This window comes from Amborella trichopoda, chromosome 2 (genome assembly GCF_054954075.1).
Source record: "Amborella trichopoda isolate Santa Cruz 75 chromosome 2, AtrichopodaSantaCruz75HAP2 v2.0, whole genome shotgun sequence".
NCBI classification, from domain to species: domain Eukaryota; kingdom Viridiplantae; phylum Streptophyta; class Magnoliopsida; order Amborellales; family Amborellaceae; genus Amborella; species Amborella trichopoda.
This window is the reverse complement of record NC_142337.1, coordinates 55,319,706-55,339,972: the sequence shown is the minus strand read 5'-3', so window position 1 is coordinate 55,339,972 and position 20,267 is coordinate 55,319,706. Positions and strand designations below refer to the sequence as shown.

The 20,267-nt window shown below is 36.5% G+C and overlaps 1 protein-coding gene across 2 annotated transcripts; it reads left to right on the top strand.

Moving 5' to 3' along the window:
• Window positions 1-1,785: 1,785 nt before the first annotated feature.
• NPG1 (tetratricopeptide repeat (TPR)-containing protein) lies at window positions 1,786-19,466 on the top strand. Of its 2 annotated transcripts, XM_011623979.3 has the most exons (7): window positions 1,786-2,036; window positions 2,285-2,379; window positions 3,867-4,129; window positions 12,647-12,899; window positions 15,941-17,154; window positions 18,474-18,621; window positions 18,817-19,466. In XM_011623979.3, exons 3-7 carry the CDS (start codon window positions 3,935-3,937, stop codon window positions 19,137-19,139), a joined length of 2,133 nt encoding a protein of 710 aa, XP_011622281.2. In that variant the 5' UTR covers window positions 1,786-2,036; window positions 2,285-2,379; window positions 3,867-3,934; the 3' UTR covers window positions 19,140-19,466. The 2 variants fall into 2 exon arrangements, with proteins under 2 accessions (XP_011622281.2, XP_006841599.2); XM_006841536.4 differs by lacking the exon at window positions 2,285-2,379.
• The last annotated feature ends 801 nt before the right edge of the window (window positions 19,467-20,267 follow it).

The window sequence follows — 20,267 nt, the reverse complement described above, 5'->3', positions numbered from 1 at the left end:
AAATTTAATGGTGATCATTTGAAATCTTATATGGATGTAAGAGGGTCTTTTAAGATAATTATTTATAAAATAAAATGATTAAAATACTTTTGAAAAATTCAAAAAGTATTTTGATCATTACTTTTTATCAAAAAAATTATTATTAATATTTTTTATAGATGCACCCCAATGAGAAGATGACATGTACTAAATTGTATATTCAAAAGAATTGTATTAAAAAAATAAAAATTAAAATATTTAAGACGTCTGATCTAAAATCAAACGTTTAATAACCTTTAATAAAAAATAGACCATTGAACGGTAGAAAAAAATAAAACTTCTATGTTGCAAAAGAACATACAAAACGCCCCCTTTTTAATAAATGTCATTTAAAAACCTCTTTTTTCTCAACATCAATTTTAGAGAGCTTAGAGGTGCTTCTCTCTCTAGGCACATCAAGACGCACAATGTGCTTTCAAAACTGTTTCTCTCTCTAGCCCTAATGATTCCCATACCCACTTAATGTGTCGTGGTATTCACTCTTACTATTAACACCCTTAATTAATATTTTTTAAATATAATTTTTTAATCTATTAAAAAAAAGAAGTAGGAACCTGTCTCCCTTGCTGATTATTATCAAAAAATAAACTGGAGCTTTGATCTGTTTCCCTCTCTAGACATGTTCGAAACTTAAAAGAATAAGAGAGAGAAAGGAGGCCAGAGGCTGACGTTTTCGAAGTACGCTGGGTGATTATGTAATATACGATTTAAACCAATGGTAGTTTTGTACTTCTCCTTACAGAACGCTCGCTCATTAAATAGAGTACATGGTTTCTCCTGTGCTGCGGTTGAAAAACCCGACGTAGGAAACGCGGACAGCGAATAAATAACGGTCCACGTATTAAAGAAGGGCATTTTTGTCATTCTAGAAAAGATGGGATATTCGAAATTAAAAGAAAAGGAAAAAGTGTACACGTGGTTAATGTGCACCTAAATGTTTTTACATTCGAAAACCTTATGTTGTTACCTTATAACTACGGATTCCTTTAAAAAATCCATCGGAAATGGTCATTTTAATGTTGAAAAACCTTTGACTGTTCATCTCGACATTGAAATATATAATTATGAAAAATAAAAAAAAATTAAATTTAAAGAATAGTATATTTTATAATATATTATCTACACCGTTTATTTTCAAGATTTCATATGTTTATAGATTTATTATTTTAAATATTTTTTAAATTTAAAATTTTATAATTAGATATAAAAATAGATTTAAAATAATCCTAAAAACATTTTACATCAAAATTATATATTATGGTAAAATTTGAAGGTGCATCTTATCTCTACACCTACGGATGCCTCCGTATACAAACTACACCCATTGATCATCTCCACTAAAAAATAGTGAAAGCCGAGCGGATCGATGAAAACTTGAAAATCTTAAAAATTGACGGTTCAAAAGTGCACTACAACTGCACTATTTTCAAAACTTGAAATCTATTTTTTTTCACATGTCTGTACCTCAATTTGAGTATATTTGGACATCAGAACAACATTTTTTTAGTAAAAAAATTAATGTGGGTTCTAATTTGATTGGTGAGAGCCTCGCATCTATAAAAAAAAAAAAAATAGATTTTGCGAATCCTACAAATTTTAGACGCTAAAATTAAATAAAGTTTGAGGGGTGCATTTAATTTGATTGTTAAATATTCCAACCTTATGCAAACTGCACCCTATAAAAAATAAAAATACTTGTGGAGGATAGGAAATGCGAGTAAGAGAAATGAAGAGAAGAAACAGGCCGGTTTCGTGGGAGAAAGCAAAGGGCAGGAGATGGTGACAAACAAATCCCCACCATTTCTGGAAATTACCACCTCTTCTCTCTCTCTCTCTCTCTCTCTCTCTGCAACTTCCCGTTTCGGCCCATTTGTAGAAACTCTCTCGTTGCCTGCACATACCACCTACTCTCTCGCTCTGCGAAGCCTACTTTTCCCTTGAACGAATGTCATCTGCCTTTATCTCTCTCGAAACGGCGAGTGCAGGAGATATGAGAGGTATGTTTTCTTTCAACTTTGTTCATTGATCCTCGACATCTCAGCTGTAATGCTTGCGTCTTTTTTATTTTCTTTCTTTCTCCTTTTTTTTTCTTTTTTCTTTTTTTCAGTTTTGTATTTTGAGCATTGGAATGTGGGTTTTTTGGGGGGAGGAAGTAGGGAGGGGAGAAATTGGTTTTCTTTGTTTGTTTTGCATAACTAACTCTCCCTCCTTTCCTCTCTCTGTCTCTCTCTGTCTCTCTCTCTAGTTCTTGATCCAGGTTTAATCTTATGGAATTTTGTGATCGGAGGAAATGATCTCATTGGATGAGCAACTGCTTTTGATCGTTTAAGAATTTATTTGGTAGGGCTAGAATTAACCTGCCTCTCTCTCTCTCTCTCTCTCTCTCTCTCTCTCTCTCTCACCCCCTCCCTTAGAATTTGGTTCTCTCTGTTTCTTCTCTCTCTCAGAATTTGGTTCTATCTTTTCCTCTATTCTGTGATTTTGATTTCCTTGTTTCTCCTTCTTTCTCGCGGAATTTGGTTATTTGTTTCCCCTATGTCTGTGATTTTGATTTCACTTGGTTCCTATCTTTCTTTCTCTCAGAATTCTGTTCTATTCTCTCTCTCGGATTGAATGAGAAATCAAAATCTGAAATTTTCCCATTTGAGTCGTTTATTATTTGTTCTTTCCTTTTCAGCTGGTTGAGCTTTGTATCTTCCAAAACTAACATCTTTTACTGAGGTTTTTTGAGTTGTTCAGTTAAACAACTGCTTGGGTTTTACTCCTTTTCTCCCTCTCTTTTACATTGAGATGCACTTAGGTTGCTTCTTTTGTGTTGGTTTTTGCTTGCTAGGTAGACCGATATGTTCTTTGGAAAATTATGATTGCTTGGTTTTGAATTGGGGTCGCACATTTTATTTGAATCTATGCTTCTGAGATATGTGTAGCTTTAGTTGCCCCAGTACTGCACTGTTATGCCTTGTATCCGAGTATCTAATTGTGGTATTGTGGGTCATGCTTGAACGATGTTATGGGCCTTAAATGATGATAGGGTGTTCTTCTATTGTTAATTATGGAAAATAAAAATAAAATAGAAGAAAGTTTCAAAATTTTTTTGTGGAAAATAAAATAGCTAAAAGTCAAAAGTGTTAGCATTTATGAAAATATTGTTCGATAAAATTTATGACTTTTTCTTTCATGACATGTCTTTCTGATAGCTCATAATGTGTTATAGCAACGATTGTTTAATATGCTCAATTGAATATGAATGTCAACAACTTGACAATATAATTACATGCTTCCTGTCCATATTCTCTTCTTTCCGCTTCGTTCTCAAACAAAACCATCTGATAGCTCATAATGTGTTATAGCAATGATAGTTAATATGCTCAATTGAATATGAATATCAACAACTTGACAATATAATTACATGCTTCCTGTCCATATTTTCTTCTTTCCTCTTCGTTCTCAAACAAAACCATGTCAAACGAACAAAGTGTATACCGCTGCTTGGGATTCAAGACCATAATAATTTTTGTGGCAGGGATTAATGTGTTTGTGTAACTTTCAGTGGATCATGTATAATTTTTGCTATCTATTTGTCAGTTGTGTTCCTATTTGTGAAAACAGTTATAGTTTCTGATGAACCATGATTTTTTTATTATTTTTTTTGAGAAATTTAATAATCCATATTTTTGGAATTGTAAAATCGATGTTGAATCCTTTGGCAAATGATTGTAACACCTATCACGCTTTGTCCTTCCTAGAAATCTTCTAGTTTCAAAGTCAAATGAACTTTTTCATCTTCAATTTCTTTTCTCTGAGGAAATTAGGTTTTCTTTCTCCAGGTAAGCAAAACATGTATCACTGTCCCAAGTGTTGTTACAACACGTGAGTCACACGTGGACGTAAAAAAATGCTATGCACTTTCTCAGGGGAGCAAGTGAGAATAGAGGAAGGTGGTGGTGTATCCGAAAATGATATGTCTGTCAAGGAGGTTTGTGCAAATGGGCTTTGCATGAAAACATCAGAGGTTGAGGCAAAGCTCGATGAAGGGAATATTCAAGAGGCAGAGTCTTCATTGCGGGAGGGACTTTCTCTTAATTTTGAAGTGAGCATACACTATTTGACTCTTTTTTGTTTTCGATAGGTCTATAGACATTTCTTTGTTAAAATAGCTTTATTGTGCTTATAGATCGCATTGCTTGTCAGTTTACGATTTACACACACTCATATGACTATGATATCAGCCATGTTCCCATTCCAATGCTTATTACATCATCATCATCATCATCATCATCAGTTTTTCCCAACTATTTGGGGTCGACTACAAGAATCCTGATCTGTTATTCTACTCTATCAAGGACCATACCTTCAGTGAGGCCATAGGTCCCCATATCTTTTCTCACTACTGCTAACCATGTCTTTTTGGGCCTACCCATTGCCCTTTTTGAGCCTTCCACTTGAACCAACAAGCACCTCCTAACAATTGTTGTACTTGGTCTGCGCTGCACATGTCTAGCCCACCTATGTCTAGATTCTCTCATCTTATCACCTATTAGACTCACACCTAAGTTCTCGTTAATTTATAAATGGAAAAAGTTTATAGAAAGCTGAGGCTCTAAACAATCAAATTAGAGCTTACCTCAAAAATTTCATTAGAAGAGGTTGTTTTGATGGCCAAATATCCTCAAATTGATCATCTCGACATCAAAATGCATGGATATGAGAAAAAAATAGATTTCAAGTTCTGGAAATAGTGTATTTTATAACGCATTTTTTGACCGTCAATTTTCAAGTTTTCATAGATCTGTTGTTCTACACTATTTTTGAAGCATTAAATTTTATAAATAAAGATAAAAGTATATTTTAAGGCTATCATAAAGATTTCCAGTATTGAAACCACATTCTCAACACTATTTGAAGCTCTAATTTGATTGTTTAGAACCTAGGCTCTATACAAACCGCACCCTTTGTAAATACCTACTACATAGCTTATGTAAATAGTTGTAAAGGTGTATCATACAATCTTACTATTTTAATATTTCATTTTTTGTATATCATATTATATTGTATGGCTTCAGACGTATCAAACATCTTGTAGAGAAAGCTTACAAAAGAACTTTATCATAATTTTAGATATAATATAATATCTTGCATAGTGTTATATTTCATTCATAATTTATGTTGCTATTTGTATCATTTTATCTTAATAAGTTCCTATTGCCTACTAGTATCCAATGCCGATATTATTTTATCTATGACGAGTTATTTATATCAAAATTGGTGCCACATTCTTTTACTTTTATGAGTACATATGTCTCAAAGACGAAGTGGCTTACTTGTATTTGAAAGGATATGCCTTGCTTGGAAATTTATTTGTTAAGTGAAGTCTCAAATATTTGTGCGATTTTCTTCTTGCTTCTTTTGTTTTTCCCACCTCTCTTATAATACATTCTTTGAATGAACACAAATTGCATGATGATACTTCCATTTTAACTTTTCATTGTTATTGCAATGGAGCTCCTGACTTGAGTAGCCCTTTACCATTTTTTCATGAAATGGCAGATGAGAACCAGCTGGTACTTATGATAGTCTCGTGAACATTTTGATGGTTGAGATGTGGGTATGCTATCTCCTAAGTGTCACAAGTACTCTTGTTACTCAAATGTGCGTGAATGGGTTTTATAACTTGCATTGTACTTTGATCCATCTTGAATCATGTTTGGACTTTTAGAGTCACAGGAACATGAGTGCTAAGGTCTAGAACCATTTTGGGTGTTTATTTTCTTGAACAGTGCCTTTCAGTAAATGATCAAGAGTTTGGGTGAACCAGTTTGCCACTGAACCATATATAATGTGCTGTGAGGTTCTATGTGGATAAACTTCTAGAAAACCCTATACACGAGACTTAACAGTATTGACTCGACTAAGCTTTTCATTTGTTTTTCTTCAAAAACATTAGACTTAAAAGCGGTTCATTAGCGCTACCAAAAGTTGATCTTTTTCTTTTCTGACAAGGTGACATAGGAATGGAACTTGAGACGTTGTGATATGAACACTCAGCCTTTACTGTCTTGACCCAATCCCGATTCCTTACCAAAAGTTGATCTTTGAGTGCATACTATATCTAAACTACGTGATGACACTCTCGTAAGTGGTCACTAAATATTATGCCTCTTTAAAAAAGAATGGAATCTTAAAGTAAACTTCTAGAATACCCTATACATGAGTCGATAACAGTATTGACTCAACTAAGCTTTTTCATTTGTTTTTTCTTAAAAAAAAATTGGACCTAAATGAGGATCATCAGCACTACCAAAAGTTGATCTTAAAATTCATATTATATCTAAAGGGGAATGATTTCATGCAACGGTTGTATAGTAGTATAATGCAACCATCTTCAAAAACCATATTAGAGACGTTTGTTTGACGCAACTTTTAAATGTACATTCTTTTCATTCTAAAGAACAATCACAAAAAAGAAAATTTTGAAAAAACACCCTAGAAAAAGTTTTTCTAACCAATTAATATAAGCTGTCCATTTTAGTGAGATGGTTAGATATAGGCCTCATAAGGATTTTTTTATTCCCAAAATTTTTGTATAGCGTTATCATCATTAGATAAACCATGTTAAACAAGAAAAAGGTGATTTTGAATTTCTCAAGGCCTAGATCCTGAAATTCACCAAATGGACGGTCGAGATTCATTGCTAGAGGGTACTAATTTTGACCATATCTAGGGTGAAATTTAAATTTTGTTTTTCATAAGATTGATTATGAGGATGAAAAGAATGTGTGAGCAAAATTTGGGGTCATATAAATACCAAAAACATGGTCTTTTAGAGGTGTGGTTGCATTATACTATTATACAACCGTTGCATGAAATCATTCCCCATATCCAAAATACATGTGCCAATTTGTTGAGTTGTCCATGGGATGACACTCTCATAAATGGCATCAAATATTATCCCTTGTCAATAAAGATTGGAATCTCGAATCCATTCCTTTTTCCTGTAAAGATAACTGGATCTCTAGTCGTAGTTATAGACAACTCCAATTATTGAGACCTTGTACTTGGGTTCGGAGATCTTATTGTTTCTGAAAAGGTGGGCTTATCAAATGGCCTAGTTTTCTCAGTTATGAAAAACAAAAATTGATTAATTTCTATTAAAAAATATTGTAGAGGGAAATGATGCTTATTTACTTTTTTGCTGTGTAATAGTTCCATCAGATATTAAGTAGTGCAAACAACATGGTTCAGAACCTTCTGAGGTTTGGATAGAATCTTATCACAGCTTCAATATTTCTTTATGGCGAACTTGAATACTGAGGTTCTTTATACTACGATAGTTTATACTTTATATTGCAATACACATCTCATGCTTTAAGATATTGGTCAAGTCCTCAACAGCCATTATTATTTTTCTCTTTATAAAAATCCTTGTTATTCCCTTTTGACTTCCCGATTATCTGTAATGTTCTCACCCGCTTCTGTATTGATTCAATTTTTCATTAGTATCAATATGGTACACAAAAATTCTGATCAATACAAGATATTTACCCACCAAAAAAAAAAGTTCATTGTCACGTGTCTCAGATTGGCCCTCTTGAGAGCATTAATGTATATTTTTAAGCATGTGTATTATATCAGCATCTTTCTGATATATAGAGATATTGTATGCCATAAGTGCTGAAACCCAAACCTTGTCAAAACTACCATTTCCTTATCTTTGTTGCTACAACTGCTCCTTGCCACCATGTCCTTGATGTACTTAGCAATAAACTGAAACTGATCCACTAACATACTGAAACTGATCCACTGACATATGCTACACCTATTGCCCTAAACGGAAAGGACCAACTACAAATGCTGAGCTTTCAATTTTTATTTTATTTATTTTTTAACCCGTACCGACCTGTGCAATCACATGCAATGGTCGGTTGGATTGATAAGAAATTTTTGTACACCCAATTGGTTCAGTCTCTATGCAATTATGGCTGGTGGTTAAAAGCTTTGAAAATATTGGGAGAGCAGTGAGGAAAATACAGGGTTAGGTTATTGGGTTTATCAAAAATAGAAGAGGGAAGAGGGAGAAAATACTTGAACATGATTGTGTGATTTATTTAGGCCAGTCAACAAGGAAAAAAAAAAAAATTATTGAATCTGGGTCGATCTGACGGTCACGACATCTTTTCGTGTTTGAAATTTAATTTTTTTTCTATAAATCCAAATCACTTGAAATTTTAGGTGTATGTTCTTCTCATCAATGCACACCTAATAAAAATATAAAAAAAATAATCCGCAAAAAAAATTGATCAAAATACCCCTGAAACTCTACAGGGGTATTTTGGTCAAATTTTTTCATGTAAAATATTTTTTTTATATTTTTCGAGGATTTACCTATTTTTTATATACACACGCTCCAAATTTCAGATCATTTTGATTTGTAGAAAAAAATTAAAATTCAAACACTACCGGACATCTAGGATCGTTAGATCGGTTCAGATTCAATTTGGGCCATTGGAATTTACTGTAGCAGTATGCCATTGGACTGACAGGATCTTTTCCCTATATATATATATATATATAAAAGGAGGGGAGTGACATGAGGAGGGGTGGGATGATAGATTTCACGGGTTTTTAATGCCTCATGTTGGTAAAGAAAAGGGTTGAAATTGATATCATTTTAAGGGGTTAGTACAAAAATTTCCCAACCCAAAACCGTTTACCATAGGGACAATTATAAATGGAGTCCAAATATTGCTTGGTGCTCCATTCCCGTCATCTCATATATGCTATGTTCAAACGAATGAAGGCGGCGGCTACGTAGGCGGGCGCCCAGAAACAACTTGGGGAGGGACCTGGGATGTTGTTGAGGGGGGGGAAGGGGGGGGAGAATTTTTGTGTGTGTGTGTGTGTAAAAAAGTATATGGGCTTGTGTGTGTGAGAGAGAGGTCTCACATCAACACTTAGAGGTCATGTTCCTATTTTTCTTCTTTTTATATTTAGAGAGAATAGAATATGAGCCCGTGAGGGAGAGGGGGGCCTAACATCGAATGCTTGGAGGTCATCTTTTTCTTTTCCTTTTTCTTATACCTAGAGCGAGTGCATATGGGCCCATATGTGCGTTTGTGTATGTGTGTGACTGTGTGTGAGAGATATCCTCCAGTGTTTTAAAATGCAGGATGCGACCCTGATGCGGTGGGGGGCCGATGCGGCTCAGATGAGGTCAATAAATGTAAAAAAATTCTTAAAAATAAGTTAATACATAAAAAAAATATGAAGGTGATATATGTGATAGTAGGTATTTTAGTTTAATGATTAACTTCAAAACTATTAGTCGGAGATTCTGTATCCAGTTATCCACCCATATAAGTATTTCCACAGAGTAAGCATATCACACAATTTCTATCTTTGGGATTTTTTAGCTTAGCATATTTCCAAGCTGGATCCTTATTACTAGAAGATTGGGAAGAAGACATTGCCCCAAAAATATGTATAATAGTAAAATTGTACAAGAAGAAAAAAAAAATTTACCGACTCTGTGAAGTACTGCTCGATTTCTTTACGACCCCTAACATCTCCAAATCAACAATCAAAAGCATCCAATGAACATCCAAGTATCAAACAACTGCCAAATCGAAGATTTCGATAAAAAAAAAATTCCGCCTAAATTTTTTTTATCTCAATTTGATGCATAAAAAGCCACAAAAGTGGCTGAAAATCTTCGTTTAGGGCCCCTAATACTAACCCCCCAAACAGTTTCGGAAACATTTGGATGGTCAAAAAGACCATTTTGCCCCTCATAGAGGGGCAAAACATAAATTTTTTTTGGCGGACACTGTAGCAGGGATGCGGTGCGATGCGGCCTATGCGGGATGCAATTACGATGCGCCTGATGCGGCACATATGTGGCCGCATTTGTCAAAAGCGCATATGCACCTGTTTCTGATGCGGATGCGAGCGCATCCCGCATGATGCGGCCGCATTTTAAAACACTGATATCCTCGCATCGAACACTTGGAGGACATCTTCTTTTTCCTCTTCTTCCTATATGTGGAGAGAGAGAGAGAGAGAGAGAGAGAGAGAGAGCACATGGGCGTGAGCAAGAGAGAAGGACCTTGAGCCCTTAGTCATTTTTGTAGGCCTTAACTATTTTTTTTTATTTTTTTAAGGGGTGTTACACTTTTATTCTTTTGGGGTGGCACTAGGCGCATAGGCGTTTGGAGGCTAGATTTGCCCCCCAAAACTCATTTCCCCCCTTTCCAGGGGAAATTACTTTTTTGCCCTTGGCCAATGGCCTTTTTCCGCTCTCAACCAATGTGCTTCAAGGCACTGCCTACACGGTGACTTGGCTGCCTAAGTGGGCTCCTAGGAGCAACTATACCAATTGGTATTCACCTACGTGCAGCCCATTTTCGAACTATGCATATGTATGTGGTTACAATTGCCTGATTGTTGTGTTTAACTGTCAAAATTATAATCAAGAACATAATATTAGAATAGGCACCTTTTTGGTTAAATACAAGGCCTTAAACACCTGTTTGAGATAAAAAGTTACGAACCACAATCAATTATTTCTACTTTCAAGCATTTTGATGCAAGAAATCCATTCCTTTATCCAACTTCCATGGCACAAAGGTCTGAATTTGCTTTTTGTTCTATGTCAACAAATTCTAGCAGCAGAATAATTTACCATAAAATGGACCAATTGATGTGAAAAAAACCTCCATATCTCTTGACATTGGGAATTTCCTTCATATGAAAATGTTTCCATGTAAACTTTTCCATATGAACCAAATGTACCATAAGGTTTTCTAAGAAGATTTTGAAAAATTGGGGGATAGCAGACCCTTTCACCAATTCCCGAAATGCTTCTTGGCGAGGGAGCAACGGCTAGCAATAGTCCGGGCCTGGACGGGGCCAACTTTGGCCCTAGCCTTGTCAAGGCAGGTCAGGGCAGGGCAGTGGGCCACAGATATTTTAAAAATAACAAGAGAAAACGAATAAGGAAAAAAAGGGCCGGGGCCGGCCCGGTTGTGGCCCTTCTCCAGGCCCAGGCAGAGGCCCAGCCCTGCCCTCGGGTCACATGTTCTGGACCAGGCTTGCTTTTTAGGGCTGGATCAGGCCACTCCTAGCAACTGCAAAACCATCAAGGGGCTTATCTTGGCATGGATGGTGTCATTCATGATCCTGGTGATGAAAGCATCCGTTTAACATGTAAAGTATATCAAAAGCAATAGTCATTATCAACTCACAAAATATCTGAAGGGTATAGCTAGGGGAGCTTAATAAGATAATGCATCGCATGGAATTCAGTGTGTGCTTTCGTAGCAGAAAATTGAAAGTAGTTAGGTATGGAAGCATAATAAAGTATAATGATAAACATTCTTGGGTTGACTCAAAGTCCCTAACAAAAGAAACCTTGATGGTGGATCCTAATTATGGTGCGTGCATGACTTTATAAATGTTCTACCAATTCTAGATTTCATAGGATCACTTCAAAAATGACTCGTGTATACAAACCCTTATGAGGTGCGCATGCCCCTGTGAAAGTTTTAAAACCTTATTGAGTGTTCTTTTCTGCCGGCGCTGGGGGATATTTTTGTGGGGGGAGGGGTGGGGGGCACAGGTGCATGAATTTTCAGCTTGGCTTTTCATAAATGCACTCTCTGAAATTCTTCTGTTTTCTCATAGGATGTCAAGTATAAAGGATCCATTTGTTTCCTTTTTATGTTTGTAGAACCTGAAGGATATGCCTCCTCTGTTCTCAACCTACTTCCTGCCTTGTTCTTAGCATGTTATTCATTCTATGGTCTGTCTTATTATTCAAACAGTGTTGAAGTTATTGTGCTGCTGTTTGGCTTGCAAGATTAATTGTTACAGCCTTTTACTAAAAGAAATATCACATTCTCTTTCGTTCCATACATCTTTGTCAATATTACTATGTACTGATGATGCAGTTTGAAGCATTCCCTGCAACTTCTATGATAGTTCTTACTTAGTGAGCTAAACTGTTGTTTTCCAAGTTGACATCTTTTTTTGTAATCAATATGAAAATGCATGTGGATGAGCGTGCTTGTCAATAGTTAACTTTTCTGGGACAGGATTCTATATTCCATTTTTGGTCATGGCTCATGACCACTCAACGAATGATGGATGTGATGGAGAGATAATGGGACACATCATTGGCATCATATCTTTCTTTGGTGGGTCCCACTCTACCATCATGCATCATTTCATTGGAGAGTCATAACCAGTGGACTATGGTTATTTACTTTCAATGGTTTCTTTTCAATAATGATCGTATCAACATATCATCCATACGTGTATGGATTTTAGTAATTTATTGCCTTTTAAATCAGGGTGTAGTTTACATGAGGTGGCAACCTTACTTGTAGAAGTTTGTGGTGTTTCACATTTTCCATTTTAGTTGTCTGGGGTAAATTTGATAGTATCAAATCCTTCACGCTTTTCAAGATAGCGTGACATCTAAACTATTTGACTAAAATGGACAATATAGATTATTGCAACCTTACTTCTACAAGTACGGTTGCTACCTTATATAAACTTTGCCCTTTGAACATTCAATGTAAATTCAACGCCTTCGAAATGTTCATTCCAGGAAGCTAGAGCTCTTCTGGGCAGGCTTGAGTATCAGAAAGGAAACATTGAAGCCGCTTTTCGGGTATTCGATGGGATAGACCTTCAAGCTGCTATACAGCGGTTACAACCTACAATTCCTGAGAAATCCCACTCCAGACGAGGTCGCTCTCGTAGTGAATCAGTGCATTCGGTTTCACAACATGCAGCTAGCTTGGTGCTTGAAGCCATTTATTTGAAATCTATGTGCCTCCAAATGCTTGGGAGAGTAAGTGGTATGTAAATTATTGTCATCATCATCTAACTAATTCGTCTCTTTTTTCTTTTTCTTTTTTAATTCTATAATATAATATGATTTAATGACCTTTTGGTAAAATTAAATTCCAATATGCCATCACTGTCCAATGAAATGATGAATGGTGATTGAAAGAGAGTGGGACCCACCATTGGAGTGTTTTATTGTTCTTGTAGCTCTCTTTCTCTCTCTCTCTCTCTCTCTCTCTCTCTCTCTCCCTCCCTCCCTCCCTCTCCCTCCCTCCCTTCCTGTCTCTCTCTCTCTCTGACCCCCAAATTGGAAGAGAATGAGACGATGGACTATGGTTCCCATGTACCTTCCCAACTAATTTATAGTATTTTCTAATTTCAAAAATTTGGTGGGGTTGGACACAGACTCGCCTGAGCCAAGTGGATCCAGCAAGGTGCCAGCTCCAGAAGGAGCCTCAATTCACCCAAATGTAGAAAATGATGAAACTCACTGAGCTTTTAAAAACTCCGTGAGTTGGATCCTATTGGGATTTGAGTCTATGCGAGCCTGCTTTTCAAAAAATAGAAAAGTGAATATTTATAAAAAAATATGCGACTTTTTAATGATAAGACTCGTTGAGTAAACTCAGGACATGGCAAGTCAACTTGCCCTCAGTACTGGCAAGTCCAAGTTTAAAAACATTGGTATTTTTTTTCCATGAAAATAATGTTGAGATATAAGCTGACTGCCAACGGCAAATAGTTGGGATAAGGTCGGATAATGTTGATGAAATTGATGTGAGATAATCTGGGTATATATTGTTGGAACAAGGTTGGATTGAACTAACTTTGGCCTGCACTGTAAAGCACTTCCTTCTATAGCAATAAAAGACATTTGTTAGATGGTCGTAGCTTAGTTCCTTCTTTTCTTTGTCGGTTTTTTTTTTTTGGTAATTTCCTGGGGTTTTATTTTTCATTTTTCCACTAATATATTGTCTACATATTATTTTTATTTTTAGGAGACAAGTTGGGTCTTTTTTAGACAATGTGCTTGTTGATATATATATATATATATATATATATATATATATATATATATATATATATATATGGTTTTGTTAGGGTACTCCAGCAAGGTGCCAGCTCCAGAAGGAGCCTCAATTCACCCAAATGAAGAAAATGATGAAACTCATTTTAAAAACTCAATGAGTTGGATCCTATTGGGATTTGAGTCTGTGTGAGTCTGCTTCTCAAAAAATAGAAAAGTGAATTTTCATAAAAAAATATGACTTTTTAATGATAAGACTCGTTGAGTCAACTCAGGATATGGCAAGTCAACTTGCCCTCGGTACTGGCAAGTCCAAGTTTAAAGGCATTTGTATTTTTTTTTCCATGAAAATAATGTTGAGATATTAGTTGACTACTGACCGCAATTAGTTGGGATAAGGCTCGGATAATGTTGATGAAATTGATGTTGAGATAGTTTGGGTATATATTGTTGGAACAAGGTTAGATTGAACTAACTTTGGCCTACACTGTAAAGCACTTCCTTCTATAGCAATAAAAGACATTTGTTAGATGGTCCTAGCTTAGTTCCTTCTTTTCTTTGTCGTTTTTTTTTTTTGGTAATTTCCTGCGGTTTTATTTTTCATTTTTCCACTAATATATTGTCTACATATTATTTTTAGGAGACAAGTTGGGTCTTTTTTAGAGAATGTGCTTGTTGATATATATATATATGGTTTTGTTAGGGTACTCCTACACATGACGTATTTTCTTAATATACTCTATATTTTTGGACACTCATTACCCTTGTTTTGTATTACAAATTTGTTTTCTATAAAGGACATTTTTGTCATTAGCAGGGGTAGAATAGATATTCTTATTAAAAACTAGTGGCTATGTATTAGTGGTTAAAGGGCAATTAGTGCTCCATGAGGATGATGTCACACCTCTTCTGGATGATGTCATTCTCTTTTCAGGGTAAAGTAGAATTTCTTGATACAAAAAAAGTCATTTATTAACTATAATGGAGAATAACATCATTCACATAGAGCACTAATTGTTTTCTAACCTATTTTTAATAGGAATAACTATTCTACCCCGACTAATGATGAAAATGCCCTTCAAAAAAAATTGTATTACAAAACAAGGGTAATGAGTGTCCAATGAATGTTAGGTATACTAAGTGAATACTCCATGTGTAGGAGTACCCTGACAAAACCCATATATTACTCATGAGAAATTATATGGGGGGTTTGTGTGTGTGGTTTATTCTTGTAAGATGTTTTTTAGAGATTTTTTTACCCATGAGAAATTATATGGAAACCCAACATTTGACTTCACCCAGCATGTTAAAATATTTGAGAAAGGCTGTAAAGTTTGGTGTCCATATAGTTTCCTAGGTTTTCCGAACAATCACACTGTTTATAGTGCCAAAATGCTCTTTATGCGGTGTTTCATGGACTTATGCTTCTTGGAATAAAATTCCAATACCGTTCCATTGGTTTCTGGATTTTAGTGAAAAAAATTAAGTAAAATATTAGTTGTTTTCTAAGTTCAGGTTTAGAGATTTGTTAAAACTCATGAGAAATTATATGGAAACCCAATTTTGAAGTCACTCAGCAAGTTAAAATATTTTAGAAAGGCTGTAAAGTTTGGCGTCCATAGTTTCCTAGGTTTTTTCCAACAATCACACTGCTTATAGTGCCAAATTTCTCTTATGTGGTATTTCATCAACTTCTGCTTCTTGGAATAAGACTCCAATACTGCTCCATTGTTTTCTGGATTTTACTGCAAATAAAATTAAGTAAAATATTGGTTGTTTTCTAAGTTCGGGTATTGGCAAATAAATGAGATGTTACAATACAAAATAAAAACAAAAAAGTGTTTTGGTATTGAGAATTGATGAGTTGTGACTTACCAATGAAGGAAAGAATTTAATATCCAAAAAGAAAAAATTGTGACGATCAAAGAATAAGAGAAGTTTGGATATTGGAATTCAATTAAGTGGATTATCAAAGAAAGAGGAAAATTTTTGGTGTTGAATTCCATATATTTTCATGTGTTGCAGAGGCTGCTCAAGAGTGCAAAAGTGTTCTCGATGCTGTTGAGAAGATATTCCCCCATGGAATACCTGAGATCTTACTAGACAACAAATTGCAGGAGACAGTTAGCAAGGCAGTCGAGCTCCTACCTGATCTATGGAAGCAAGCTGGCTCCCACCAAGAGGCGGCATCCTCTTATAGGCGTGCCCTACTTAGCCAATGGAACCTCGATAGCGAGTGCTGTGCTCGAATTCAAAAAGCTTTCGCCGTATTCTTGTTATATGGGGGTGTTGAGGCAGGCCCACCAAGCTTAGCTTACCAAACGGATGGCTCATTTGTTCCTAAGAATAACTTAGAGGAGGCTATCTTACTCTTAATGATACTCTTAAGAAAGAGTTTTCTTGGAAAGACTGAGTGGGATCCATCTATAATGCAACACTTTACATTTGCTCTCTCTCTATGTGGGCAGACCTCAATTTTAGCTAAGCACATAGAGGAGGTTCTACCCGGGATATATCCTCGGTGTGAGAGATGGAACGATTTGGCCCTTTGTTACTTGGGTTCTGGACAAAGCAAGGTAGCATTAAATCTGTTAAGGAAATCTCTTAACAAGAATGAGAACCCCAATAACCTTTTGGCATTGTTAATGGCTGCAAAGGCTTGCAGTGAGGACTGCTTGCTCGCTTCTGAGGGGGTGGGGTATGCAGAGAGAGCCATTGCAATCTCTAAGGGAAGAAACCGAAGGCATATGAAGGGAGCGTATCTTCGATTATTGGGCAAATGCTTGGGCAAGCAAGCAAGAGTTGCTTCCTCTGATCATGAAAGAACCCGTTTGCAAGCTGAGGCTTTGAAGGCTTTGGATAAAGCAATTCAATTCGAGAGGAACAACCCAGAGTTTATTCTTGATTTGGGGCTTGAATATGCAGAACATCGAAATTCTAGTGGTGCAGTGAGGTGTGCAAAGGAATTTATTGATGCTACAGGGGGTTCAGTGTTGAAGGGGTGGAGATTTTTGGCCTTAGTTTTGAGTGCTCAGAGGAGGTATCCTGAAGCTGAAGTGGTTATAGATGCAGCATTGGATGAAACTGGGAAGTGGGAACAAGGGGCTTTGCTTAGAATGAAGGCGAAGCTTAAGATTGCGCAGTCTTTGACCATGGATGCGGTTGAGACTTATCGGCTCCTCCTTGCTCTGGTTCAGGCTCAAAGAAAGTCCTTTGGACCTATGAGAACATTTAATCAGGTTAGTTTTGCTTCTAATCTTGATCTGGTTTCCTCTGAATTGATGGCCTTTTGAGTTCAATGGATTCTGTGGACTGTTTTTTAGGGATTGATAGTGGGTATACTTGTTTCTTGATTGGTGATGAAACTGAAATACAAGACAAATGTGTGTGTGTGTGTGTGTGTGTGAGAGAGAGAGAGAGAGAGGGAGAGAGAGAGAGATGCGTGTGCAACATGGCTTCGTCCTCTCTTATATGGGACTATATAATTCTTGAAGGTTGGTTTACGGGATTGAGATTGATATCTGGCCTTTTTGTTCTTGGGGAGACAAATCTTGGAGAGAGTTTCTATATGGGGTACATGGGACCCCACACTGCTATTGGACCACATTGTACACTTACTACCTTGGGATAAGGACCTAACTAGGAGAGTTTTTATCGATCTAAAATTTTGAGATCCACTTGAAAATCACCAGATGAGTATTTTCAAAGAAAAAAAAGTTTGAGTTCCCAAACACTTTAATCTGTTTGTAAATTGGATGGTCTTTGTTCAATATTAGGGCGATAAAGAGTAATTATGAGTTCCCTCCCCTCTTTTTTGTGAAGTTGTTGTTGGGGTTATATCCACAAAAATTAGGGTCCTAAAAATTCTTCTGGATAGGGTTTTAAACGGGGGAATAAATATATCATATGCTTTAGTGGGATCATATAATTTCTTTGCTCCATACTTACATACAAGAAATGCCTTCCGTCAAACAGAAAACCAGGAATGACTTGGTATAGTGAGATCCTGTATTTGGCAAACCTATCTTCTGTTTGGAACATTCCAGGTGGATGTCCACCCCAATATTGAAACTTTTTGAAATTTCAAGAAAGATTATGGTAATTCTGGTACGTCTGTGAAAAGTTATAAACTCTATGAGTGCCCATTAATAATTAGAGAATGTGGAGAACTTTTATCTTATTCTATTGTGATGAAGAATGATGATTTCTTCTTGATGAGCTGTCCATTATCCAGGCTTGCTAATGGTAGGGTTAGCTTATCTTGTGTTTATGTTGGCATGATACCTATATTTATCTTTAGCATGTTTGGTTATCTTGGATTTCGGTGTTCTAATTGGCTATTTGTCTGGTAAAAGCAATTTAGATTCAGTGACAACCAATATGAATTCCTTTTTCTTTCTTTTTGCATTTGTTTTGTTTCAATAAGAAATTCCCAAGTCCATGTATATAGTTTTTGCAAGAAGTTGCTTGCCTTTTAAGTTCCTATAGTTTCAATTCTTTTTGTTCTCTTTCTTTTATTTTTTATCCTAACCATGTATTTTCTCCCTCTCATGTTCAGGCCGAAGAGGAGAATGTTAACGAATACGAAGTCTGGCAAGACCTTGCAAACCTCTACTCGAGCCTCTCACATTGGAGTGATGCTGAGACATGTTTGGACAAGGCACGAGCCCTAAAGTTCTACTCTGCGTCCACTTTTCACACAGAAGGTAAAGACCCCCAAGTTTTCTTATTCTATAGAACATACCCCCATAGAAAAAATGCTCATATAGAAAGCAGAGAGAGAAGATTTTAGTGCATGCCATGATGCCAAAGAAGAAATTAGAGTGAGAGGCTCGTTAAAAAAGAGACAAACAGAGAGAGAGACTTGAGAGGCTTGTTGACATTTAGTGTGCTTTTGCTAGGAATGATATACGAGGCTCGTGGGCAAATTCGAGAAGCGTTAGCGGCCTATAGCAATTCTCTCTCTATAGACTTGAATCATGTGCCGTGCAAGGTTTCTATTGGGGCCTTGCTGTGGAGAAGCGGATCAATGTCCTTGCCCGTTGCGAGGAGCTTTCTCTCTGACGCCTTAAGGCTTGAACCCACAAACCGAATGGCTTGGTATTATTTGGGAATGGTCCATAGAGATGATGGGAGGCTATCTGATGCTTCCGAGTGTTTCCAAGCGGCTTGTATGCTTGAGGAATCGGACCCCATTGAGAGTTTCAGTGTAATCCAGAGGTGAATGTTCTGTTCTCTCTCTAGAAATATATGATTTATTGGTTTGCATTTGAGCTGCAAGGGCTGCTCAAATGGTGTAAGAGTATGTAGATTTTATTGATTTCACAAGACGACGTCTTGTGAGGCCATTTCACTTATACAACGACGTCCTGAAGCATCCATGGATTGAGGTTCCTTTCCCCTTTTTGTAAAATAGATGTTATTGTCTACGTTGCAATGAGTGTGTATATTGTACTGCTGCTGCTGGAGCACAGTTTAGACTTACTCCCTTGGGCAAATGCTACTTAGGATAATATTTTTGAAAAATAAAAATTTTGATTGAGTTTTTAAACACCTTGTATCTGAATTTCAAAAATTTGGATATTTTATGTTCAATCTAAGGACGAAACTTTCGGCAGGTAACAAGAGTATATGCATTGTTCAATTTTTTATTTTATTTTATATGTTGATCACATTGTAGTGGCAGTTACATTCCTGATATATGAGGGCCCTAAAAGCAGTTGCATCCCCAATATATGGGGGTCATGAAAGTATTCCTTTGGCTGGAGATCAATTGGTGGGGTCCACCACCCACCCTAACATCAAAAAAAAAAAAAAACTTTTCTCACCTGTGGAACCATATAATCTTTTGGCCTAGAGAATTCTTCTTGGTTTGTACTGCAACTATCTGGATCTAGTTTTCTGAGGTGACCACTTGGGGAGCTGTACCACCCAATCTGGTACCTCTCTCTCTCTCTCTCTCTCTCTCTCTTCTAGTTGATTCGAGTTATCTATGGTCTCTCTCTTTATATTTGGAAGTTAGCTTGAGATGCCGTAGGAATGGAACTCTAGATGTTATGTTATGCTATCTATTGTGATGCCTTGGCACTATGTTGACCAAGACTAGAGGTCATCTTTAAAACTGTCTCTTTCCTTGACGATTCATAGATCTTCCGAGATCGATGAACCATTTAAGTGAGGTGTAAGCTGCGAAAAGTAGCTCCCTCTCTCTCTATCCCTTGTACTTGAAGTTTTGGAGGTCCATGGTAAGATGGAGTCCTACAGTTAATTGTGCCACGCCAACGATCAACCCATATATGCCTTGGCTCTCTCCCTCCTTCCCATAGTACTTGTACGGCCGCGTGACCCCCAC